At 37.9% G+C, this 27,836-nt stretch overlaps 2 protein-coding genes across 12 annotated transcripts in view; one reads left to right on the top strand and one right to left on the bottom strand.

Annotated features, from left to right (window-relative positions):
- LOC137245188 (palmitoyltransferase ZDHHC15B) overlaps positions 1–7,173 on the bottom strand; it is a 48,585-nt gene extending 41,412 nt beyond the window's left edge. For all 5 annotated transcript variants that reach the window (XM_067775454.1, XM_067775455.1, XM_067775456.1 and 2 more), the window contains exons 1-2: positions 6,404–7,173; positions 5,447–5,568 (exon numbers count right to left, since the gene is read on the bottom strand). In XM_067775454.1, the coding sequence (XP_067631555.1) occupies positions 5,447–5,568; positions 6,404–6,554 (273 nt within the window). In that variant the 5' untranslated portion in view covers positions 6,555–7,173. The remainder of the gene's footprint in view (positions 1–5,446; positions 5,569–6,403) is intronic.
- A 4,561-nt stretch (positions 7,174–11,734) lies between these two features.
- Positions 11,735–27,836, top strand: part of Pka-R2 (cAMP-dependent protein kinase type II regulatory subunit) — a 405,682-nt gene continuing 389,580 nt past the window's right edge. For 2 of the 7 annotated variants that reach the window (XM_067775442.1, XM_067775449.1), the window contains exons 1-2: positions 11,771–11,906; positions 26,138–26,634. The gene's annotated coding sequence lies outside the window, so the exon portion shown is untranslated. Of the gene's footprint in view, positions 11,907–21,087; positions 21,477–22,764; positions 22,955–26,137; positions 26,635–27,836 lie in introns of those variants that run through there. The other 5 variants (XM_067775444.1, XM_067775447.1, XM_067775446.1 and 2 more) reach the window with 5 other exon arrangements.

Here is a 27,836-nt window from a genome sequence, read left to right as displayed (position 1 = left end):
TTTGTCTTTCGGTCAATGTGCCAAGTTTAATAGTGATTTGTCAGCTATTTCGTCTTGGCCGCAAAAAAATTATCTTTCCCTTAATAGTGATAAATCGTATGTGCTACCTATATCTAAAAGGCAAATTAACTCATCAAATCTACCAGCTTTATATATCAATTATAAGTGCCTTAAGTACGTGTCTAAAGTAAGGAATCTGTGGGTTGTTATTAACTCTAGTCTCTCTTGTGATGATCATATTAATACTGTTATCAGTAAAGTTTACTACACTCTACGTAATCTACGAATGTCTGCCCCCTTCACCCCACTTGGAATTAGGAAGCGGCTTGCTATACAACTAATGCTACCAATTATCTGCTATTCGGATTGTATATACAGCAAATTAGATTCAAAATCGGCACATAAGATTGATGTCGCCTTTAATCATATCACGCGGTATGTCTTCGGGTTGGCTAGGTATGATCATATATCAGCGTGGCGAACGCTTCCCAAGGCAGTCGGTTCTATGTACCGGAGCGACTCGGGATTTTTCCCGACCAAGGACTGTCATTTCAGTGTGACCCCATTTAATTTGTTTCGTCCCTCCCACAAATTGTCATCCTCCCAGCAGCTCCTTGCAGCAGGACTGCTACATATTCTCTTACTCCGGGAAGGTATCGAACCCAATCCGGGTCCGTCTCCTGACCCGGTCCTGAGAAATGGTTTTGCTGCATTTGCCAGAAAAGAATCTTTTTAGGACGGTCATACTCTGTTCAGTGTGTCTCGTGCAAGGGATGGTTGCATCGGACAGGTTGTTCTGGGCTTGATCCCAAAACCCGACGTCCACGTAACTTTTATAAATCTTTTGTGGCTCCTTGCTGCTCACGCCCAAGGGCGTCCCGTAGTCTACGCCTAAGCGTATCCCCACTACCTTCCAGCAGCTTCGCTGCTCAGCAAGCCACAACAAGTACCCGCTGCTGCTCGCCCCCCACGGCGCCAACAACTCAAACAGCTGATACCACTCATAACTACTACCTTCGTAGTAGAGCTGGTAGCAATGCTGAGCATCAGCCCCTGCCCCCTTCTTCTTCTCCCCCTCTCTTTTCTGGCAGCAATCGTGCAGGTCAGGGAAACAGACTCTTAGTCCCTGCCTCCGTTTGCACCGTCTGCCAGCACAGAATATATAGGTTTGCGACATCCGCTCAATGCAGCTCCTGGCTTGGGTGGTGCCACTTTCCTAGATGTTCTGGTCTCCGCGACGGCAACCCCTCGACGGGTTTCATCGCGCCATGTTGCCAGGTCGCAAACCCAAATCATCCGGGTACCCCAATGCTTGCCCAAGGGCGCCCAGTCCCAAGGCCACAACAGCAATTGCGTCCTGGCCTCCCACAACCTAGGCGTAGTCACCCGTCACTTACCCCTAGAGTGGCGGCGTCACCCCTCATGCACTTCAGAATTCTGCAGTTCAACTGTAATGGACTAACTGGGAAGATTACGGAGATAGTCGATTTCATGAAGCGGCACGCGATTCAAGAGACTAAACTCACAGCAAGATCTACATTGCAGACCTGCTCTGGTTATAATGTCCACAGGAAAGACCGCGAGTGCGGAAATGGAGGCGGCCTCGCGTTTATTATACACCACTCTGTGCAATATCATATATTTGATCCTGGCATCGACCGCAGGGACAATGTCTTAGAACGTCAAGGCCTATCTGTCATCTCTGGTCAGGCGATGCAAATCTAGAAATCATCAACATCTACATCCCTCCTGTCACCTGTTGTCCCAGTGGATACCGCCCTAATATCGAGGCCTTACTCACTGGCAACAATCGCATTATCTTAGGCGATTTCAATGCCCATCACGACCTATGGCATTCAAACTTGCGGGCGGACAGTAGGGGTGAGATGTTGGCGGATCAAATAGACGAAACGACGTTCTGCACAATAAACGGAGACGCCCCCACACGTATGGTAGGAAGCTGTCATGGCTCGCCAGATATCTCAATCGTGAGCGCAGAACTCGTAAACTGCGTCAACTGGCAGCCGATGGTAACATTGGCATCCGACCACCTGCCCATACTTATTTCGTTCGAGCGTACCGCCGACTTCATCGTCACCGAAAAACGCACTTTCATAAACTTCAAAAAAGGAAAGTGGGAAGAATATAAATCCGCAACAGACAGCAGCTTTGCTGCCCTCCCTATTCCGACCGATGCCCGCCAAGGGGAGCGTGCCTTCCGTAAGGTCATTGAATCCGCCTCGGCACATTTCATTCCCGCCGGGAGAATTTCCGAAATCCGGCCCACTTCACGGCGGAGGCCGCGAGCTTAGCGAGGGAACGCGACCTTATAGGACAGCTTGAACCAGGCGACCCCCAAATAAGGGATAGAAACTAACGCATCAGATTGCTTGTGGACGAACACAAGCGGGCGAAATGGGAAGAGCACCTAAGAGGTTGTAACCTCTCTACCGGTGTAGGTAAACTTTGGTCCACCGTAAAGTCCCTATCCAATCCGACTAAGCACAAAGACAAAGTTTCCATCGCCTTTGGCGATAAGGTGCTGTCGGATGCGAAAAAATGCGCGAGCGCTTTCTGCCGACAATATATAATGCATCCTACGGTCGACAAAGATAGACGGAGAGCCAATAGACACGCACATAAACACAAACTCAGCGCGTCACCAATTACCATCACCGCTAGAGAGGTTGAGGACGCCATTGGTCGCGCTAAACCATCCAAAGCAGTGGGCCCAGACGGCATAGCCATGCCGATGCTTAAAAACCTAGGGAAAGAGGGTTTCAAATATTTAGCGCATGTCTCTTTCCACCTTTGTCATACCCGAGAAATGGAAAATGGCCAAGGTGGTCCCGCTACTAAAGCCTGGGAAACCAGCTAACGTAGGTGAGTCATATCGTCCGATATCTCTCCTATCGCCAGTGGCAAAGACGCTTGAAGCCATTTTGCTCCCTTATTTCCAAGCACATTTGCAGCTAGCCTCTCATCAGCATGGCTTCAGAAAACTCCATAGCACTACCTCCGCGCTAAATATCATTAGCACCCAGATAAATTGCGGTTTGAATCAATATCCCCACCATAGAACAGTACTCGTAGCGTTAGACCTATCAAAAGCTTTTGATACGGTCAACCATGGCTCGTTACTGCAAGACCTGGAAGGGTCTACCCTTCCCCCATGTCTTAAAAGGTGGACCGCAAATTATCTGGGTGGTCGGCAGGCATCGGTGCAATTCAGAAACGAAACATCAAAACAAAGGAGAATTAAACAAGGGGTGCCACAGGGTGGTGTCCTATCCCCGCTTTTGTTTAATTTCTACATATCTAAGCTACCTTCACCACCGGAAGGAGTCACAATCGTTTCCTACGCTGATGACTGCACAATAATGGCCACAGGCCGAGGCCCAGAGATCGATGAGCTATGCAATAAAATAAACGGCTATCTTCCTGATCTCTCCAGTTTTTTCGCCTCGCGAAACCTGGCATTGTCACCGACTAAATCTTCCGCGACCTTATTTACAACATGGACGCCCCAAATGTCGACCATATTGAACATCCACGTCGATGGCACTACGCTACCGACTGTCCTACACCCCAAAATCTTGGGTGTGACGTTTGATCAGGATCTACATTTTGGTGCGCACGCAACCGCAATTGTTCCAAGAATTCAGAGCCGTAATAAAATCCTCAAATCCCTTGCTGGCAGTACCTGGGGAAAAGATAAAGAAACGCTCTTGACCACATACAAAGCAATTAGCCAGCCGATTACGTGCTACGCGTCACCCATATGGTCGCCAAGCCTAAAAACCACCACACGAGAAGAAACTACAGGCCTGCCAAAATACTGCTCTCAGAATCGCCACGGGCTGTCTTCTTATTTCCCCAGAACACCATCTGCATAATGAGGCGAGAATACTCCCCATCAGGGAGAGAAATGAGATGCTGACCAAACAGTTTCTGTTGAATACCCAGAAACATGGGCATCCCAACAGACATCTGATTGACGAACCAGCACCGCCTAGGGGCCTAAGGAGTCATCTCCGTAAGCATTTTGGGGAAATACGGCACCTGAGGACCCAGCCGTATGAAGCGGAAAAACACAAGCAGGTCCTTGGTGAACTCCATAGACAGGCGTCGGACCTTTATGTCGGGAATTGCCCGGTGAATCCAGTACTTGAAGAAAAATATCCAGAACTCGGAGAAGAGGAACGCATACTCCCCAGGGAAACGCGTGTCACTCTTGCTCAACTTCGTTCTGGATACTGTAACAGGTTAAACTCTTACCTATCCAGAATCAACCCCGACATACAAAATGTATGCCCTGCTTGCAATGTGTCCCCACATGACACCAACCATCTCTTTAATTGTAATGTGGAACCAACGCCTCTAACACCCCTTTCCTTATGGTCCACCCCTGTTGAAACGGCAAGTTTCCTTGGACTCCCGTTAGAGGATATTGATGAAAATTTGTGATCGGTCGCGACTATTAGGTGGGACGAGCTTTGCTACAACAACAACAACAACAACAACAGTCTCTTGGGTTGTGAAATATCTGAGTATCTTAAGGGTAGGAACTGTATATTTTTGTGTCGTGTGATTGCTGATAAAATGCCTACTTATTTATATAACAAGCTAACATTCTCTAGATCTGCTCGCATAAATGACTTGATCGTGCCCAGCTACAATTATCTAAACTCTGCAAGACTTTTCTTTGTCAATGCTATCCGCCTTTGGAACTCTATCCCCAACTCGGTTCGCAATATCTTAAGTAGAAGCAACCTTAAGAATGTTATATTTTCTTTCTTTGGTAAAGTTTATACAAATTAGAATCTGAGTTTAGCTACTTATTAATCTAGTCAATCATTGTTGCTAAATTTCCTTGTCACAATTCTTGTGAAACTTATATATTATCACTTTTATTACTTTATGGAATAATATATACATTTTTAAGTTTTAAGTTTTAAAAAATTATACTCATTATTATGTAACCATTGTTGCACTATAAAAGATCATACAAGATCTTATTGTGCTAATACTGTCAGTAAATAAATGAAATGAAATGAAATGTATCAAAGAATGTTCCATGCATTACAGGTATGTATGTACTAACTGATGATAATGCAGTCAGATAAGAATTGATAACTGTCTTGCTTTGCATGTGTCAATTGTCGAAGAGTAATAATACATATATAAAACAGGTATTAGCAAGGTAGCTTAAACTCGGCGGCAACCGAATATTATATACCCCGCTGTGGAATGTAATAACAACTTGCGCCGCTCTGTTATCTATTCTATTCACGTACATATAAGGATTCATTGTATAGCTAGTTTAAACTAGCCCACACACTAGGTCCACAAAATTGTGTGCTAAATTTAATTGCACCTCAATGTGTTAACAACATTTCATAGCTGGGTATAAAAATTCTTAGTACAATGGCTTTTATTAACTTACATTCGATGGCACTGTACCGACTGGAGTAAATATGGTATTCCAATAGGACCAAAAGAAGAGTATACATATTATATGATAAAAGATGAGAAAAACAATTTGCTCAAATGTGTTTTCAATAGAAACTGTAAAAGAAATTGTAAAACTGATCAAGTTATTCTAAAATGTGACAAAAGCCCAAAAGCGTTTATGGTTTTCTCCATCTCGGCTGCCAATTTGCAATGCCCCATCTCAAAATTTGGTTCAAGAATGGATTAGCTCAGAATTTTATTCAAAACTACCCTATAATCTCAAAACGTGTAAAATTATTAGAGAGATGAGCTGGACGATTTGGGATCAAGTTCTGAAAGAAAGCTTCTCTAACTACCATATGTAGGTTCTGTTGTTGTATTGGTTAAATTAGAATTTGAACGTTTTAAAGAGTTCAAGCGGTTTGACTGTTCTTGTCGGTTATGAATCCGATAAGTTGGGGTATTATCAATACTGAGATGAGCACTATTTCATTTAACCACATCGAAATTTGAGTGTAGTCTTATAGTGGTTATCTGTTCTTGTCGGTTATGAATCTGATAAGTTGGGGTATTATCAATACTACTATTTCATTTAACCACATCGAAATTTCAGTGTAGTCTTATAGTGGTTATCTGGAATATATACTCAAGCTGCAGTCATATCCGAACAAGTACTATTGGCGCCGCTTAAACTGTGAAATGTGTTTGCTGAACACTACAACAAAAACTTGTTATACTATTATGATACCTCTCAACAAGGCAACTGAAAATCTGGAGGTTCTGCAGTGCTGCCGCTTTAGTATATTAAGAATAATTAGCCGCTTCCAAAAGAAGTGGGTTAAAGGACACACGAAAGTCAACTATTGAACGCAACCAGACTTTTAGCTAATTTAATTTTGAAAGAGATACCATATCAGCTTTTGGACTATACATTTTCCAGCATACGTACGCAGACATAACTGCACCACATAAGCATAGTAGGACCACGCAATAACCGCTGCTATGAATATGACTGGTATCCATTTTATAGCCGCCATACAACCGGCGCATGGTATTGATCTCTTACCGTCGCTTTCATAATTTCCCATTCTGGCTGGCATGAATTATGGAAGTAAATTTCTCAAATATTTAAGTAAATATGTTGAGCTAAAGTTGGCCCAGTGACGACTCTTGCAAATCCTTCAATAAGTGCAGCGCGTTCATCTATAAAATTGCAGATAGCAGATGGAAAGCACTTCGGAATCGGCAATTTTTGACTCGCAAAAAGCAATTCACATTAACACTACGCTGGAGATGTCGCCAAAGTAAACGCTACACACCACTGATCGCTTGATGCTTTTACTTTTCAAGAAGTTTAAGCAAATATTAGCGAGGCAGTAAGCATAAACTTTAATTCACTACACCTTTTCCCTTTCCCAACTCAAATGCTTACAAATTACATTTTTTTTGTACAAAAATTATTCGTTTCCTTTTTCTATCAACTTGTGAGGCATCACTTGCAGAATCTAACGCCAAACTTCTCCGTTTTCTGGGCAATTTTAAAATCGCGTTTCTGCAATCCAACACTTAACTGTCAATTATGAATATAACTATTACGGCGAGTAACTCTCGCTTTGTTTAATTTAATATTTTCTGCTCCAAAAAACGGAAATACTCCCAGTGAAAGTGAAATTAAAGTTTTCTTCCCGAAAATTTTCACCACAGTTGCAACTATTTTTTTACTTGAGAAAAAAAAACACAACACCAAATGTCATATACAAGGAAATGTCAAATTAGACATATGAGCGAGTAATGCTGCCAGAGGCCACTAAATAGTTGCGTAATTTATTATCAACAAATATTCCAAACTTTAAATAATTGTAGTCAAAATTTGACAAGGGGGTATCAAAAGACACGTTTTAACTTCTGTATTAATAATCCGAAAGCGGAAATTAATTTTTTTTTATTTTTGTCAAAAGATATAAGTAATAAAATAATTAAGTTAAACGGTTTTATTGAAAAAAAATACTTACATGAAGTAATAATAATACTACAAGCTAGAAAATAATTAGGTAGGTCCTAGGTACTAGTCATCTATGGCGTTGACTAGACAATTAAATAAAAGCGTTGGACTCGTCAAATTTCTATTGATAGTCATAAGTAAGACCAACTGAACCTTAATCAGGTTATACTACGCCTCACATTTTTACACACACTTTTACAGAAAGGTGATCTGCGCGTATTTAGTTTTGATCCCCAAACCGGTGACGGGCCCACTAGGGGTTATTTTTGTAAATCGCGGCCGAAGGCCGGCAACTTAGAAAGGTAATATGTACAAAAAAACCAGGCATGCTTAACCAACGAAACGATATCATTTCGTTACGATAATCAACGTTAATAAACGAAACGAACTCATTTCGTTTCGTTTATTAACGTTAAGATCGTCAAATTAACGAAATGATTTCGTTTCGTTTTCTGCCATATCAAAACGAAATCAAATCGTTTATGTTGATTATTAATTTCAAACTATGCTGGCAAAGCTGATTGATGGCGGAGTCATTAAAGGTGAAAGCATTAGCCAAGCTGATTGCAACTTTTCTCTTGAATTTTGACAGTACGAACATTTCTCAGAGTATTTTTGACATTACCACCAACGAATTACACAAACAAATTACATAGAGTTTGTGTGTGTATGTGCGCTCGTTGTTGCCACCTTACGGCTTCACCATGGCTGTAGCATTGCCAGCACAATTCAAACATAAAGTATCACGTTTTTGTTAACGTTTTTAACGTTAACGAAAGCTTTTCGTTTCGGTTAAAAACGAGATACAATTTATTTTGATAATTTCTTTATCGATAATATTTCGAAGTGTTTCAACGGAAACGGTGGAAATTTTTTGATAAACGATTAGCTTAACGTTAAGGTGCATCCCTGAAAAAAACTATGGATCGGTCCCCCTATTTCGGACCCTCTCGGGTCATTTTACGGTTTTTTGTAAATAACTTTCGACAGAAATTAATTTTTTGATTTCCGCTTTCGGATCCTTAAAACACTTAACACTCGAAAATGTTGGTCAAAAATTAGGTTGTTGTTATGCACTGCCATCTAGTATGTTACCCATTTGTGTACACTTGTATGTATGTGCTTTAAATAATCGAAAATAAACCTTAAACTTAAATGAGAAAGCGATAGTCAAATAAAAATCAGAATCCATTCTATTTGTAATTTTGACGTCTATGCAGAATAGACTGGGTCGATTATTAACCGATATTGCGCCATCGATTTTTCGATAGGATTTGGACTCAGGAAAAAAGTTCCACTACGCATACCCAAAAAAATAATTTTCGAGCTTGCGAAATTTCATTTTTTTACTATTTTCGACTTTGATTTTTAAGGTTTTTTTGTTTTTTTTTTTTTCGAGAAACTGTTATCGCCAACGTTTTTAGCGGACATTTTTGGGTCGGCAGGGTATACATATGAATATTTTTTTAGTAGGTCATGAAAAAAACCTTAAAAATCAAAGTCGAAAAAAGTAAAATAATTAAATTTCGCAGGCTCGAAAATTATTTTTTTGTGTATGCGTAGTGGAACTTTTTTTTTCCTGAGCCCAAATCCTATCGAAAAATCGATGGCGCGATATCGGTTAACTTTCGTCCATACAAATCGACCCACCCCAATGCAGAAGTTATCACACTTCTTTTATTCACAATGATTGAAACTTTTCATGTGATTGTTGTAATTTTTTTTTTACACAGGAAATAAAAATTGTGTATAAGGGGATTTTTCATGGATTTGTTTTGACCGACCAAACACCATTGGTGGACCGACCAGGGAAATGTTTTATAAGCGCGACCGAAGGTCGCAAATACAGTAAGGTGCTTCTCAAAAAAATATTGTGGATCCCAGCCACGGTCTCGGCGCGCTCCGGGGTAATTTTTTGGGTTTTCGCGAATACATTTTAATAGACGCAAAGTTTTTTATCTCCGTTTTCGGATTCGCCATCCTGGAACCAAACCACCCTCTCGATATATTTGGACGTGTGTTAAGAGTGTCATACTGTCGTATAGAATTACGAAAAAAAAACAAATAAATAAATTCCTGGTGCGATTTACCGCCAAGGACATTTAGGCTGTCGTCCTCTTCTAGTTCGCGTGGTGCTCCTTTGTAATTTTATTTAAAAATTTGCGTGAAAGGACCCACATGTTTATCCTGAACCTGGACGGCAGCTTGAATGCAGATCTTTTTCACTGAGAAGCTTTTCATGTCAGCAATACACTCCGAGTATTTGCACAAACTACTGCCGAGGGGCAACAACTAGTAAAAAATATTTTTAATTGAAAAAACATTTTTTCTTAATATTTGCACCCCAATTCCAACAATCGCTAAAATTATAAAACAGTATCAAGTACGCAGAAAGGTATGCAACATTTAGGGCCATAGTCTCATAAGGAATAACCGTTCAAGTCCTATATAAAAGTACAGGAGTTAGACCATATGGTACTAACTGTTTCATACTTTACTACGCCTTAATACTATTTGAGAAATATTTGGCGATGTAGTTTTAGTGTTAGCGAATGTTGGAATTCGAGTGCAGGTCCTAGGTCCACTTATATGAAATTATTAGCGTCTTAGATATATTGTTATTTGATCCCTTCAGCTCCTTTACAATGAAATTGTCTGAAAATAAGTCAAACTTTGATATATCTCGCTATGAACTTAATGTAATATCAAGCACATTGTATGAAATTGGCCCAACATTTGAAAGAAAGCTTCCCTGTTGTACGAAAGCTATTTCTGCCAAACTGCTTCGGAGTACAAAACAATAAAGACTCTCACCTCTGCCGTCGATATCGCAATGACGAGCCGTCATTTAACCTTTTCTTTGCGCGGTTTGCATACCGCTCTCTCATAGAACTAAATGAGCTCACGCCTCCCTCGCAAACTAGCTCCAAATCATAGCTTATAGCTATTTTATCTTTCCTGTTTGGGCCGATCTGGTACTAAATATTGCAAAAATAACTGTCTGCCACAGCAGCACCCCTTGCTCCTCACATCCAGAGACTGCCCAGAATTGGGAAGTCTCACATACAGCTGAACATACCACTTAGCTGCAAGTCATCTAACAGGCATGGCCCGTATAACAAACAGGATGAGGCAATTCTTGGACACCAACATTCCACCACCCTCCTGAAAGGCGGAAATAAAGTGATGCAGTCTCCTAAGCCGCTCAGCCACATAGTCGGACGCTTGGAACTTTGGACATCATCACGCAATTATTGTTCTGCCATATAAGTGTCAAGTCTTAGCAGTTCGGATAGCGATGCACACCATACTGGCATTGCTAAATTATTATCGCTTCCCAAGGCAGTCGGTTCTATGTACCGGAGCGACTCGGGATTTTTCCCGACCAAGGACCCAAGTTTTACCAAGTAAAAAAATGGCAGGGCTATGCTTTCATTTGGAGGAGAGCTCGACAATATTAATGCCCAACACCACTATCGAGTAGTCGAAGTGACAGTCCTCAGCAGGTTATGAATGCGGATTGTTCCTGTGCATAGATCTGGCTTTAGTGTGAATGAAGCAAGTACAGTGATTTGTTATTACTTTCACCTAAATAATTTTTAAAGCGGCGTTTGTAAAATCCATCATAGAATCTGGAATGCGGAAATTAAAATCATTCGCCCAGTTGTAAAGCAAACAACTTGCTCTCTGACAGGTGCACCTGGTGAATGGATAAACTCGTTTATCTTTGGCGATAAGCAAGGCTACAACCACGATTTTTACCGTATTCAGGATATACATAGGTCACTCAAGTAACTCAGATTCGAAGAACAACAACTCAAGAGAGATTGGACAAAGTTAAGCAACTGCTCTCCAAGAAGTACAACAGTCATAGTTTTAGTTTCTTATAACGTTATGCTAACATTATAATGCTGGGTATACAAACTTCAAAATATATGTTTGCACACTTTATGCAACCCTCCATATGGCGCATACTATCGTATACAACACTGGGCAATAACACGAAGAGAGCAAGCTCCACCACTTAACCGGCCGCTGAGCATGTGCCATGACGGAACGATACAAGGTGGCAGCATGGGACAGCTAATTATGAACTTTTTTTATTTGATTTGATACATCAACTTCCGGTGCAGTACGATTTTGACATTTGTCCATCGAATTTACAAAAACAAAGCACAAGGAACTTTTATTTATGTTTGTAGGTATGTCACCATGCTGCCACCTTGTATCGTTCCGCCATGGCATGTGCGCTCCAAGCACACACATATATGTGGGGGCCTTAAACAAAGCGTATACAAGACGAACTGGGTTGCGCAGAGTTGAGTCGAAGTGAAGTCGTTGTCGAGTAAAGTGAGTTAAAATATTTATCGGAATTTCGCTAAACAAATAAATTTAAACAAACGTATCAAATCCAAAATATTATAATTAAAAATCAGCAAAGTAAAAAGAGGCAAGAAAGAAATATTAATTTTCATGAAAAAAACCGTTAGTTTTGAAATCTTACCAGTGCTTATGTTGTGAAAAATAGTTTCTGTGAAGAAAATTGTGAAAACTTAAAATCACATAACTTATAACTGATTTAAGAAGGATTGAAAAAGAGCTAAAAATGCCCAAATGATAAAAAATGCATACATACATACCTACATATACTTTGGCAGCAGGGAGTTTCACAAAAAAGTCATAAGCAGACAGGCTAAATTAAATATCGGTCTCTCGACCTACGACTGCTACGATATATACCCATGCATATGTACCTTTTTACTTATGCTCGTGCATAGATGCGTGCTAACGCATTGCCGCCGTTTGGAGCAGAGAAAATGAGCAAATAAATATCCCGAACATTTACTTAGCAGGCTTGCACTTGATGTTTGGTTTGCTTGATTCTTCGTGCGTTTGCATATCTCCCTGAATGCTCCACACACCTTCTTCACATCTTTCTCAGCGGCCACACAACACCAGAGGCGGAATAGACATAGGCCAGGGTAGGCAACTTTCTAATAGTCCAGAATCCCAGATTTTCAAAAAAAAAAATTTTTTTTTGTAGAAAGGTGTTTTGCGCGAATATAATTTTGATCTTCAAACTGGTGTTGCACGTACCCAGGGTAATTTTTTATAACAAAGGTGCTCTGTGCAAAAATAATATAGAGTCCCGCTGTGTTTGGAACGGCCCGGGGTAATTTTTCAGTTTTTTCTGAATATCTTTTGATAGAAAAAATTTCTTCTATTCCCGCCTTCGGGTTATTGATACTTTTGATACCTCCTTTTATGAGCCCAGCGGGTTAGGGGGCCAGAATATACCCGCGGTAGGTATGCCTGTCGTAAGAGGCCACTAAAATACCAGATTCAAGGAGCTGTGTAGCGCAACCCTGTTGTTGTTGTTGTTGTAGCGATAAGGTTGCTTCTCGAAGGCTTTGGTGCTGTGTTACCGGAGCGTACTGGATCTGTATCCGGCAAAGGACCATCACATCGATAACAGTCCCCAAAGGCTTCGGGGAGCAACCTTATCGCTACAACAACAACAACAACAACGTACCTCCCTTTATATGTTTGGATGTGTATTAGCAGTCGACCCTTGTTGTAAATTATGGGTGAAACATATTTTCTAAATTTCCTAGTCGCGAATATTAGCCTAAACACAAAATTTGAGGTAATTCGCTTCATAAAGCACTGATCTAGGATAATGCAATCTGCCATTTAGACTTCGTAGTTTACGGGATGTAACGCAGAAACGTTGACCTCATGATAGGATTTGTAGATAATTTCATGGTCTACTATTTCGTAATGGACGAAAGACGCTACTAAGTCTTAGAAAACGAGTTATTTGTGTAAAACTGATTTCTGTGACATTTAGTATCTGAAAATTCGCTGACGGGCTAAGCTAGCGGATATGCATGCGTTAATAGTACACACTAACTCTTTGCAATACATTTTGTTAATCAGAAAATAAGTAAGAGCTGGCGGTCCTGGGATCTTATTCTATAAGGACCTCGAGTCGTATAGGCGACATAGGGGGACAATTTTTTTAAATATTTCAATTTCATCGGTTAAGGACCACGTCCACTTTTATATAAAAGATTTTTAAAAGGGTCGTGGACGAAAATCATAAGCTATATCTTAGCGAAAAAGAGCTTTGCATCAATAGAATTTTACTTTCTAAATTGAATTATAACTTTAAATTGGAAAACACTAAAATTTTTGAGAATGGGTGTTATAACAATAAAAAGGAAAAACTTCAAAGTTTAAAAATGGGCGTGGCAACGCCCCTTTTATGACTAAGCAATTTTCTATGTTTCGGGAGCCATAACTCGAAGAAAAATTAACATATCGTAATGAAATTGTGTACACATATTTTCCTTATAGCAGAAAATATTTCTAGTGAAAATGGACGGGATCGATTAAAGACCACGGCAACTTAGATATAAAACAAGTTCAAAAGGGTCGTAGACTAGAATAATAAGCTATAACTTAGCAAAAAATAGTTTTGCATCAATGATATTTCACTTATCAAGTTTTATTGTAAAAGGAAATGGCGGGACATTTTTTTTAAATGGGCGGTGTCACATGTTATGTAGAAAAGTAATTTATCTGAAATGAAATATGCAATTGAAGCTCACGCTGAGTATATAATGATCGGTTACACCCGAACTTAGACACCTTTATTTGTTTTGTGTTGTTTTTGTTAAAAAATCAGACAGTTCACAAGAATAAAGTAACAATTAATTTTTCACCGGTTTACAGTATAAAATTTCTTTAAAACAAAGTATGTAAATACGAGTGGACCTTGTGAATTCAATATTTACAAATCTTCTTATAGATATATTTAAGTAACTAGGGAAACGTTCGTTGTCTAGGTTACCGAAATTGTTAATGCGGTCCTGAATCATAGACTCCTACAACAGAAGGTGAAAATTGATAACTACAAAAAATAAAAAACACAAAAAAAGCTAAAAAAATAATGTGAGAAAATAATTGTGTGCTGTTGTTTTGTTGACGGCCACAAAAGAACAACAAAAACAAAGGAGTTGATAGTGACGATAACGCTATTTGCACATTCACCTCAGCACATTTCACTGTGGTTTGACTAACCATACCTTACCCACTAAAAGGCTTAGCGTGACATTTTTGTATGTGCTTGTGGGTGCTTTTTTTTGGTTGGGTGTTCATGTGATAAAAAAAAGACTCTTGCACTAAACTCATAAAAGCAATAATGAAAAGTGTATCGTAAGAAAACGAGGCCACACTGGTATTAATAAACTATTTAATGAAACAGGGTGCTCGAAACTCATCGCTGCTTATGGCTTAGTTCTATTTGTTTGATATGCAGCCGTTGGCTCAGTAGGTGGGCGAAATAGTGTTAAATATCATATGATTTCGTAGCTATACGTGTATATATATACATATATACATACATTATTGATTATTTCAGTGTTGCGGTGTGTCGTAAAACGAAGCACAGTGCCACACCGCACCACCCACTCTACATATACCCGATATATCAAACAATAAAATGCCGGCTGCTGCGCGGTTGCTGCCATGCCCACAATGGATTATGAAAATCTCAATGCTTTCTATGTATGTATATCTATGTACAAATGCATATATTTGTAAATACATATGCATACATAATAGCTTTTCGTCGATCGAACATTATGTTCGAATTCGTTTTGGTGGTTTTTTGAAAAGTGCTCCCTCAAAGAACGATTCACAAACTCATTCACCCGCCGCACAGTGGTATTTTGTGGGAAAAAAAAGAAGAAAATTATAGAAAGATGTCACAAAATAAATCCCAAAAAGTGAAATCAGGTCAAACGTCATCGGCATTTGTTATCCGATTTTGCTCGGATGAAAGGAATTTTGAAGATGGGGATAATCAGTGATGCACACTGTTATTTAACAAGTAAGGAAGCCTAAGTTCGGGTGTAACCGAACATTACACACTCAGCTGAGAGCTTTGGAAACAAAATAAGGGAAAATCACCCTGTAGGAAAATGAACCTAGGTTAACCCTGGAATGTGTTTGTATGACATGGGTATCAAACGGAAGGTATTAAAGAGTATTTTAGAAGGGAGTGGGCCATAGTTCTATAGATGGACGTTTTTTCGAGATATCGCCATAAAGGTGGTCCACGGGTCACTCTATAATGTGTTTGTACGATATGGGTATCAAATTAAAGGTATTAATGAGGGTTTTAATAGGGAGTGACCTTTAGTTGTATATGTGAAGGCCTTTTCCAGATATGGACCAAAATTTGGATCGGGGTGACCCAGAACATCTTCTGTCGGGTACCGCTATTTTATTTATATATGTAATACCCCGAACAGTATTCCATGATTCAAAGGGATTTCGATTTCGCCCTGCAGAACTTTTTCATTTTCCTCTACTTAATATGGCCAGTGTCACGCCCATTTTACAAAGTTTTTTCGAAGTTGTATTTTTCGTCAAAAAAACCAATCCTATCACCATGTTTCATCCCTTTTTTCGTATTTGGTATAGAATTATGGCATTTTTTCATTTTTCGGAACTTTCGATATCGAAAAAGTGGGCGTGATCATAGTCGGATTTCGCCCATTTTTAATACCAAGATAAAGTGAGTTCAGATAAGTATGTGAACTAAGTTTAGTAAATATATACCGATTTTTGACGGCCAAGAGGAAGGACAGACGGTCGACTGTGTATAAAAACTGGGCGTGGCTACAACCGATTTCGCCCATTTTCACAGCCATAAAAGCTATGCCCTTACCAAATTTCACAATGATTGGTAAATTTTTGTTCTTTTTATGGCACTAAAAGTATTCTAGACAAATTAAATGAAAAAGGGCGGAGCCACGCCCATTTTGGAATTTTCTTTTATTTTTGTATTTTGTTGCACCATATCATTACTGGAGTGAATGTTGACATAATTTACTTATATACTGTAAATATATTAAATTTTTTGTTAAAATTTGACTGGAAATTTAATTTTTTTCTAAAGTGTTCGTCATCCGATTTTACTAGTTTTTATTTAGCACACATATAGTAATAGTAGTAACGTTTCTGCCAAATTTCATTATGATATCTTCAACGACTGCCAAATTACAGCTTGCAGAACTTTTAAATTACCTTCTTTTAAAAGTGGGCGCTGCTACGCCCATTGTCCCAAATTTTACTAATTTCCTATTCTGCGTCATAAGATTAACCCACCTACCAAGTTTCATCGCTTTATCCGTAATTGGTAATGAATTATCGCACTTTTTCGGTTTTTCGAAATTTTCGATATCGAAAAAGTGGGCGTGGTTATAGTCCGATTTCATTCATTTTAAATAGCGATCTGAAATGAGTGCCCAGGAACATACATACCAAATTTCATTAAGATACCTCAAAATTTACTCAAGTTATCGTGTTTACGGACGGACGGACGGACATGGCTAAATGAATTTATTTTTTCGCCAAGATCATTTTGTTATATATAAGTCTATATCTATCTCGATTAGTTCATGCCGTTACGGATTACCGTTATGCGAACAAAGTTAATATACTCTGTGAGCTCTGCTCAGCTGAGTATAAAAATTAAAAGGCCCTGAAAAAGTTTTTCGTCTACTATTAATATATTTAAGACAAAATGCACTCAAATCCAAACCTTTGCTATTTGAGTACAGACCGACCCCAAACTCCAGCCCCCGAAATCCAACCTTCGCGCAGAAAAGTATACAATATTTAGTAACATATGGTCATAAGGTATAACCTACTAAGTTCTATGTAAAAGTTAAGCTGTTATTCATTGTGATATGTTACTAAATTTTGCATACTTTCCTCCGCATTTCAATTTGTTTTAGATAATTTTGGCGATTGAATTTTAACGTAGGGAAAGCTAGAATTTAGGGGTAGGACTTATGTTATAACTCCGTGCTCTTGGCAAATACTAAAAGTCTTCTAAGACCTAGTTTAATTGCTGCCTCGACATCTGCCAACTGCAGCCGCGCGCTTCTGTCCAGGCCTTTCCTAATTGATGGATCATATGCAACTTCGGTCTCTTTTCGTTTCTCCCCGAGTGAATTGGGACGCATACCGTCGATTCATCGGGTGCAGCGCCCTAACTAATCAGCCTTTTCGTAACCTTTTATCCCTTTATGACCGGGAACATAGTATAGATAAATAGTCCGGCCTGAGCAAAGTCTCTCCAATACTTGTTTGCATTCCAGTCCTCAAATTCCAACCTTCGCTAAGCTTTAAAAATATCTAAAACAGTATCAAGTGGCCAGAAAAGTATGCAATGTATGTGGTATCCGCCGTCGCCGTCGCCGTCGCGTAGAGGTCCATTAAACAATTTTTATTTCAAATTATCATAAACCTTTCGAATGACTTTTCTCCTGAACACTCCCAGAGCCGTCTCATCTGATTTTGTTGTGATCCATCCTTCTGTACCATATAGCAGGACAGGTACGATAAGTGACTCGTGGAGCATGATCTTCGTTTGCCCAAAGAGGATCTTAATTTTCATATGTCTACGAAAAACATACTTTAAGGTGCTACATCAAAATATGTGAAAACGACTTCACAGCTCAAAAGTTCATAAGAAGAAAACAGAGAGCTTCTCAAGATCAAAATAATCGCTTATCAATAAAAAAACGGGCGTGGATAAAATAATTATAATATGGGCAGCAAATGTCCGGTATACTCTGAACATTAACTTCAGTCTGAGATGGTAGCCGATAAGAGTACTCGTACTGCCAAAAAATATCAAAAAATACACTGCAACCTGACACAGACACAATAATGCTCACCTAGAAATCCAACTGAACTAATTGCGTAATAAAGTCATATCTCGACAAACGAACGTCGTGCTTTTTAATTTTTTTTGGGATTCAAGGTGTTGTGAAGCACAACATCTAGAAGCAACTATCATCGCAATACATAGCTCCTCATACTCAATTATCAACCTCACCTATTCATGGTGCATCCTGTTCATTTAGCAGCCGAGGCTCTGGCAATCCCACGCTCCTCACGGAAAGAGGGGGTGGGATGACCTAGAGGGTTCAACGTGGTCATGCCAAATGGTTCCCAACATGGTCGAGTTGGTACCTTGTTGGTGCTATTTTCCAGTGGGTACCGGAGCAATATCCGGAAAAAACCATCAACATGCTAAAACTCCGCAAAACCTTTGCGGACTGTCCCCATTGCGACAAGTGAAGAATATAAGTTTCTTGTCGTCCATTGATTTGCATGTAACTTCCCTTTGCGGTACTAGCGGTAACATTTTCCTTCATCTATTTACACCCATTTTTTGCCAATGAATATATCAATACACCCCACTGTGCTGTGGAATATATTGACTGAGTATTTTTACTATTGCTAGTATCTTTTACTAACGGCGTGTGCCTGTAATGAGCGAATATACGTCCATCCTTACATGTTAGAGGTTTACGCCGATTACTTTATCGGCGGCGGCGGCGTAGGCTCTATTATATACCGGCGGCGGCCGCGTGGGCGGCGCGCCAGTGTACGCCGGTGTTCTTACTTTAAAAAGCTTGATTTTTCTATTTAAAAAAATAATATTTAGGAAAGGTTTTGTTTGTATGTATTTAAGGAAATCAACGTCTTGGCCATTTTGGAAAGATCCGGGGTTTTGCCTCAAAATCTCGCAGATCATTCAAAAATGTTCAGGAGTAGCTCCTTGCGGATGGATTGTCCCTCGTTCACTTACTCCAGAGAGGCTTCGAACCTAACACCGGTCTTTGGAATTGGTACTGCTGCGTCTGCTGGAAAGAAATATAGATACATAAAATGGTCACACTTTTGTCTGCATATCTCGTGCAAAGCGTAGTTTCACCTGGGGTTAACTCCTAATAAGCGTCGCGCACACGTAATTTCTTTAAATCATTGGTGCTTCTTGGCGGTCACAAAGAAATGTAACTTACGGTTGCTATTAATGGTCTATTAATACTCATGACTCTCGTAGCACAGGGCGCATCCAGTTTTTTTGAGCTACACTCCCCGATGATTAAGAGCTACTCCCGATGGGCGAACTGTAGCAATCCCGACCACCAGTCGCTACCACGCCTCCTTGACCCTCACACCATATGTCAGCACGCGACTTCGAACTCATATGTACCTTCGTCGACGTTAGTTTCCTAGAAGCTCTAGGTGTAGCTCCGAAGACTTTCTAACGGATGTTTTTGTCGCGCTCTGCTGCCGAGCTACACCAGAGAAACACCTTGAAACGTTAAGGAGTGACTATTCGGCCAAGGATACCGCCCTCGAAATCATAAGCAGTCTAAGTGGATGCCATTGCGTAATTCATGGGTGAAAATCGTATGATCCTCTGCGCATCTACATGATTAAAATTTTACAAGGACCCTGGATAAAATTTTTAAAGTGTCTATGTATTCACATTTGTAAAAGCAGCCGTAAGATGTAGGTGATATTTAAACTTGGTTGATAAGCTATAATCAATGTGATTCACTCCAAGGGCCTAGTTTTGGATAGGGCCGCCAACTTTAGGAAATGTCAAACAGAGACTTGGGCGTTGAAGGACGAAGTGTGAAAATTTCAGGCACTATTGTATAAAAAAAAAAAAATAAATGAAAGGCGCGATAACCTCCGAAGAGATCTAAGGCCGAGCTTCTCTTCCAATTTGCGTCGTGCTCCTCTTGATTTTCCCTACAAATTGGCCGGACGGGACCTACATGTTTTATGCCGACTCCGAACGGCATCTGCAAAGCAGATGAGTTTTCACTGAGAGCTTTTCATGGCAGAAATACACCCGGAGTGCTTGCCAAACACTGCCGAGGGGCGACCCCGCTTAGAAAAATTTTCTTCTAATTGAAAAATCTTATTTCTAAAATTTTGATGTTGCTCTGCCCGGGAGTTGAACCCAGGGCATACGGTGTGATAGGCGGAGCACGCTACCATCACACCACGGTGGCCGCCACGTACGCATACGTACATATATCCTCAACTTAAGTATGGGGTAAGAATCACAAAGCAGTATTTATGCCCCTAGAACCTAGTAAAGGATTTTGCATCACTGATTTCGCTTATTCTTTCAGACAGTCGCAATATAAATTTTTTTTAAAAATCGGCACCTTTTTTGGGTATTTTGCTTTTTTTAACAACTTAAGGACAATTTGAAAACATGTTCGCCTTGGGTCATATTTTTTGAATTAATTGTTCATTATTAATTTTATGAAAAAATATACAAAATGAGCATATAAATTTATTATACAACTTTTTTTTAGTGTTTTGTTTTAATAACTTGGTAAATTGGGTAATGCAAAGTCCGTGTTAAGCTGACATCGAAGGCGCTTTCGAAATAAATAACTTTTGAACAGTCAGAAAGAGTTAAATTTCGCAATTAGTTTCTTATAACTGGCAGTGATGCGCATCCGTTGATGCCACTTTCGACCATATCCGACCAATTTTCGACATGAACAATAAATGGCCTAAACAGTCTTAAGAGAGTAGAAAATATAGTAACGCGCCGGACGCCGCCGCCGCCGCCGCGCCGATATTTTTGACAATCGGCGGCGGCGTGCGAAAAACGACAAAATTCGGCGGCGGCGGCGGCGTTTATCGGCGGCGTATATCTCTATTACATGTATACATGCATTTACTCTCACATAGATTTCTCTACGATTTGGCGGCCGCATGTACGACTTGTTGTCTGCTCCTTCTGTTACCTTTACAAATACACAAAAATATACATATTATTGTTCGGCGCATTAGTCCAAACTTGTTGAAGTAACATTTGTGACAAACGAATGGGCGGAAACTATCACTCATTTATTTTCTCTGCTCCTGGCCACACTACATGAACGCCAAGCTGAGCTTCAGTTTTAGGACAAGCAGCATCCTTGTCCATACAGTACTTTTGAATTCAGTTTGATGGTCGAGTAGACTTTTCTGTGGAAAATCAATTCTTCTTGTGTTTTGTGCATAACGACCAAGATGACGACAACGATGAGAACAATTACTACGATGGCGACGCTGCCGACCTCGAATTTGATGATGACGATGAATACAAAAGTCAACGATGAGTTACCTGGTAATTAATAATAATATTATCAATATTCGTATTCGGAGTGATTTAGTGAATAAATCGAGTTATTCTTTATCTAAACGGCAGATAGAAGCAGAAAAACAAAAATGGATAGATGCCAAAAGAAGTAAACGAAAAACGATTGATGAATTGCAAATGTGTCTTGTTTGATTGATGTGCTAATTTTATACTCGAACGAAGAACCGACCTTCACTTTGAACTTTGACTGATTTGTGAACGTTTTCCTGCCTACAGTTGTACTGACGTATCATCCTCTAAAACGGCCTTCGAATTGTAATCAAAGTGAGCGACAATGTGTGGATCCAGATAACAGAACCAAAGTACTAATTAGGGTACCAAATAATGGCGGATTCGATCCTGGAAAGGGAGAGAGTGAGGGGAAGGTGTAGATAGAGTTGTCCTTTAATAAGGTTAGAAAACGAGATTGGGGGATGGCCGCAGCAAAGCTTTCAGACCCTTAAATTACACCCCTTTGGACACACCAAAAAAAAAAGAAAATGCTCAAAAACATGTTTCGCTGCTCTATATCGTCCATTTTTCTCACAAACATTTGTGAACCTCCAAGAAAAGGTTAGTCTTATGATTTTAAAGAAATAAAGCTCTCAGAAAGCTCATATATATAGAAGAACACGGCAGAGCGTTTTGAAACAATATCTGAGATAGGGCGTTTTGAAGGGAATGCTAAAATGGGGCGTTACTCAAACATTTTCTGAGATACGACATTTTCGAAACGGCAGCCGATATAGGGTGAGTGATATTCCACTCAGCAGTCGATATATTTCCCGAAAAAACAATATTCAGCTATATAATTACACGAGCGGCACCCGTGCGCATCTTGCGCAACCAATATAAAAGTCTCTGATCAAATATCAACAGAAATCAGCTGTTCTATCAATCAATTAAAACTTACAGGCGCTGCCTTCTGGTGCATGGTAGCAAGTGCCGGTAATGCAGTGCAAATATTCACAATAGTGCCATAGTAGAAATAGATTTCTTTGTGTGCTCACAATCGTTTATTTTTAACAAATTATTTTAATAAAATATATCTAAACAAAAGCACTAGCACCAAAATTGCCCAAAGCTCGCTAATAGCCCGAATCTCCATCTTTACTGCGAAAACTCTTTTTACAGGTTTGGATTCCAAATAAGAGCGAAAAAGGGACCCTTATATAAAAACAGCAATTAGAAATAATATGTATGATTGAAGTTCTTTATTTATGAAATAATAAAAATTTCACACAGAAAGTTAATAAAGTAATTAGTCAGGTTCTCCATTAAAGCCCTTATTGAACTAAAGTAAATGCAAATTCTTAATTATCTCATTATTGCTTTATTGAATGCCTACTGGAGTCATTTTCAGCAATAGCGTTTTAAAAAATATGCCCGCATTTGTGTGGTGAAACATCTATGAACAGTTGGAAGGCGAATCCATACCAGGTGGTGGCAAGGCGAATCTATACCAGGTGGTGGCAAAGCGAATTCAATCAATTCGCCGTGCAGATGAATGTCAAGTCAAAGGAAAATTTTCATAGATTTCGATTAAGAAGCAATCAGCTGATGGGATGTTGCGAGTACATTTTATTTTGATTGTTTTTAAAGTTAAATAAAAAACGGCTGCTATCCATTTTAAAAAATTTTTGTAACAAGGGTAACATTTTTTGAGCCTAGTGACAGATGTTCGTTAATGAAGTAAGTGACTGTTTGAAAAACTAAAATTAATTATTTCACTAAACAAAATTGTGAATCCATCTAGTTTCAGTGTGAAATTGGTATACAATTTTTTAATTTATAAAAAGTACTTTCAAAGCTGAGCTAAAGACTAATGAGCTGGAGTTTCGTACAAAAAAAAAATTGTTTTCGAAATAACATATTCGGAAACTTTTTCCGAACGAATAAAGTAAAAAAAAAAAAAATATTTCAATGGTTTAATTTTACAGCGGTTTAATCATGGTTCAATTATGTACAGGTTGGCTCATCTCATCAGCTGATTTTATTTATGTCATTGCATGGTCGAAGGGATTGTCAAAAGGAGATGGCAAACTCAAAATGAAACCAACACATTGGCAACATTTTACTTACACATACAAAAACAGCTAAGTTTTATGTTTCCATTCCATACCATTCGCACCAACACCAATACACAGATTTTGACAATTTGAACAGACATATTCTGTTGCTTTACAGATGAGCCAACCTGTATATAGTTGAACCATGGGTTTAATTGAAGTGTGACAAACATACATATGTACATAGTAGATTTCGTTACATGTTTGAAAAAATAAAATAAATATTAATGCCTTGTACAAAAAACTGTTGTAAGAAATATATAAATAATAAATAAATATAAAAGAATAAAAAAATATGGTGTTACTATGCCATTTACGAGTTGAGCAGAACAAAAAAGAGTGAATTTTTCGCGTGTTACAAACGGACATAAAAAATGTGAAAAATAACAGCGACTGAGTATAAAAAATATTGGAGAAACTTAAATTAAAAATAAATTAAAAATTGGTGATATTGAAATACAACAAGTGAAACAAGGAATATTTTTTCTTATAGAAAAAAATTCCTTTAATATTTTATTTTATTTATTTTTTTTTCAGTAGACAGTTAAATTTTATTTTATTTTTATAGCCGAAAAAAAGTGTAAAAAAATTGTAAAGATAAAAGCCCCTAATATAACAAATAAAGGTGTCTAAGTTCGGGTGTAACCGAACATTATATACTCAGCGTGAACTTTAGTTGTACATTTCATTTCAGATAAATTACTTTTCTACATAACACGTGGCACCGCCCGTTTAAAAAAAATGTCTCCCCATTTCCTCTTACAATAGAACTTTATAAGTGAAATATCATTGATTCAAAACTATTTTTTGCTAAGTTATAGCTTATTATTCTAGTCTACGACCCTTTTAAAATTGTTTTATATCTAAGTTGCCGTGGTCTTTAACCGCTCCCGTCCATTTTTACTAGAAATATTTTCTCCTATAGGGAAAATTTGTGTACCCAATTTTATTTCGATGCGTTAATTTTTCTTCGAGTTATGGCTCCCGAAACATAGAAAATTGCTTAGTCATAAAATGGGGGCAGTGCCACGTCCATTTTTTTAAATTTGAAGTTTTTCCTATTTATTGTTATAAATACACTTGGGAAATGAAATACCATTGATATAAAGTTCGTTTTTGCAAAGATATCTTGTATATAAAAGAGGGCGTGGTCGTTAACCGATTTCGTTAATTTTTCTTCAAAGAATTCCGTATAGTAAAGGCAACCTCTATGTCGAATTTTGTTATGACAGGTTTAACGATTTTGATTTATGATTAATAATATTTGTAAAATTGATTTTATCACAAGTGGGCGGTGCTACGCCCATTGTAAACAATTTTTGTAAATTTTTATCAAGAGTCTCAAAATCAGTCCATACGTCAAATTTCAACATTCTAGGTGTATTGTTTACTAAATAATCAGATTTTTTGTGTTTTTCAAAATGTTATATATATAAAAAGTGGGCGTGGTTATCGTCCGATTTCGCTTATTTTCAATACCATTCTATTCTGGGTCCAGATAAGCTCGTATACCAAATTTGGTGGAGATATCTCAATATTTATTCAAGTTATCTTGTTGTTGGACATACGGACGGATGGACGGACGGACGGACATGGCTCAATCAAATTTTTTTTCGACACTGATGATTTTGATATATGGAAGTCTATATCTATCTCGATTCCTTTATGCCTGTACAACCAACTGTAATCCAATCAAAGTTAATATACTCTGTGTGCAAAGCACGCTGAGTATAAAAATGATGGTGAATTTTTTCGATTTGTAAGTTATGAATTGTTGAATTTGTACTTTTAAATTGAAAATAAATTTTTAAAGTTTAAATAGCACTTTTTTTACTTCTGCTAAAAAACCTCAACTACTTAAGGTTCCTCAGAATAACCAAAATATAAATAAATAAAACTGAAAATGAAATAAAATGTTTAGTTTGTTTCATGGTTCAACTATATGGTTGGCTCATTGCTACAGCAACAATAATCCTTTGTTTAGATTGTCAAAATCTGTGTGTTGTTATTTGGCGAACCAAATGGAGAGAAGCCATAAAACTTTACAATTCTGGGAAAATAATGCGCTAAATTAGATGGAATTACTAAAAAAATAATTTAAAGTGATGTGAACTAATTGTTTATTAAAAAATTTACCACCACGGCAGTAAGTAACTGTCAATGTGTTGGTTACATTTTGCGTTTGCTGTTTCCTTTTGACAATCCCTATATCAGTGAAATAAAAAAAATAATATCAGCTGATGAGATGAGCCAACCATAGTGTGTTTTAAGCGTAGCAACAAAAGATAAATATAAGAAAGAAAAGCAAAAAATCAAAACGAAATTGAAAACTACTTACAAAATATCAGTCACAATGAGTAATGAAAAAAAAAAAACAAACAAAAAAAAAGTCAATGTGAAAGTAAAAGTGATTTTCCTTGCTATTTGCCTCGCGCGCATAGATTTCTCGTTTGATTACTTTGTTGCTTTGCTGCGTTTCGTTGATTTGTCAATGACAGTTTAATTGCTGTCGCACAAAAGTTTTGCTGCTGATTTCGTAACTTTAATGTAGTGAATAAATTTTTTTTCTTTTCTTTTTAGTGTTAACTAAAGTGGTATACAGGAATACATCATAATATGAGTTAAATAGTATAAAAGGAAAATAACTTGACAAAAAACATTTTTTTTTTTCAAAACAAACGCTCAAATTCACGACAAGATTAAAATTCTAGTTTTCAAGTTTTGGTTGTGAAAACATATCAACATATACATATGTATAAATATATACTTATGTATACATAGTATGCACATAAAGCTGTATTAAAAAAAAGTTGATTTGCAAAAAAATAAAAAATAAAAATTAATCGAATAGTTAGTGTATTAAAAAAAAGTGTGCGTAGATTTTCTTAACTGATGTTATTTTTATTACATCTTTAAAAAGGTTTTTTATAAAATAAATTGACTAGTGAAAGTCTAACAGCTAGTCAACTAAAATCAAGTAGGCAAATCGCCGCTTATTCATCAATCCACACAGCTCAAGTCGTACAGAGACCAACAACAATAACAACACAATTTTAAGCAACAACTAGAATAAAAAGGTAAGTTTGAAATGAATGAATTGTATATGGGTGAAAACCTCTTAAATTTAATAATAGGGGGATTCGCTTTGTCTTGCAAATGGTACACGAACTGCACAGAGTGCATTGCTTGCAGGGATTGTAAAGCAATGGTGCACACAAGAGTTTTTCATAGCTTCGTGAAACTATTTGGCGGTCACCTATAGATTTCGCTTGCAACCAGCGCTGCCACTCACATATTTTTTTTCGTACCAAAAAACGTACCAAAACGCTATTGAGAGTACCAAAAAAAATTTTCGCGGTAATAAAAGACAAATGGTTTTTTATCATTTATTATTTCAATAAAGAAAAAAAAACATTTACAACTTAATTAACTTCATTAAATATATGTATATATAATTTAAAGAAAAATGGTTTAGCATATTAAAGCTTGAAATGCAAAAATTAAACGAAACTATAATTTCTATACTGAGTTCCAAAATGAACATTTTCTTATATGTATCAGATATTTTCATGTTTTTTCTTGTAGCATGAACTAACTATTTTATAAGTTTATGGTTTCTTTCAGCAGACCATACATAATGCATTTCATTTCTAACTAACTCCTTACAAACCATAATATTATGGATTTTCTTAACTCCTAAATTATTTCAAAGATTTGTTTTTATAATCAGCACTGAAAAATATTTGACATTACATAAAAAATTTCAGATACAAAAATCCACAAACATTTACGTCTCAGGCAAACTTTCTTCATTTGAAGCATCTTAAAATGAACTATTGCAACTTTCCTTTTATCTTTTGATCACGAACCTTCAAACAAGCCACAAATTTAATCAACTTATTCCACTTTAAATTAGTTAAGCGTTCCTACTTATCCATCACTATATTTCTATGATGTGCTTGCTGTGTTCTACAAATGCTTATTTATTGCGTAGTGAAAAACAATTGTACAGATGCGCAGTTCGCTCTGAGAGTAGTTGTTTTCGAACATCGATGGCTTTGCGATAATTTAGACAGTGTTGTCGATTTAAAGGTGTTAACGTTCCGGTTTACATTTCAGCACTTCTAATTGACTAACAAAAGTAATATATTAAAAAATAGATTAAAATAAGTAAATAATCGCTTTCTAGGAAAAAGTACCAAAATCAGAAACAACGTACCAACGTACCAAATCGTTTTTAAAGTACCAGTTTTGGTACGAAAGTACCAATTCCGGCAGC

This window comes from Eurosta solidaginis, chromosome 3, assembly GCF_040869045.1.
Source record: "Eurosta solidaginis isolate ZX-2024a chromosome 3, ASM4086904v1, whole genome shotgun sequence".
In the NCBI taxonomy this organism is placed as follows: domain Eukaryota; kingdom Metazoa; phylum Arthropoda; class Insecta; order Diptera; family Tephritidae; genus Eurosta; species Eurosta solidaginis.
Note: the sequence above shows the minus strand (reverse complement) of the source record. Positions and strands in the feature narration are given on the sequence as shown.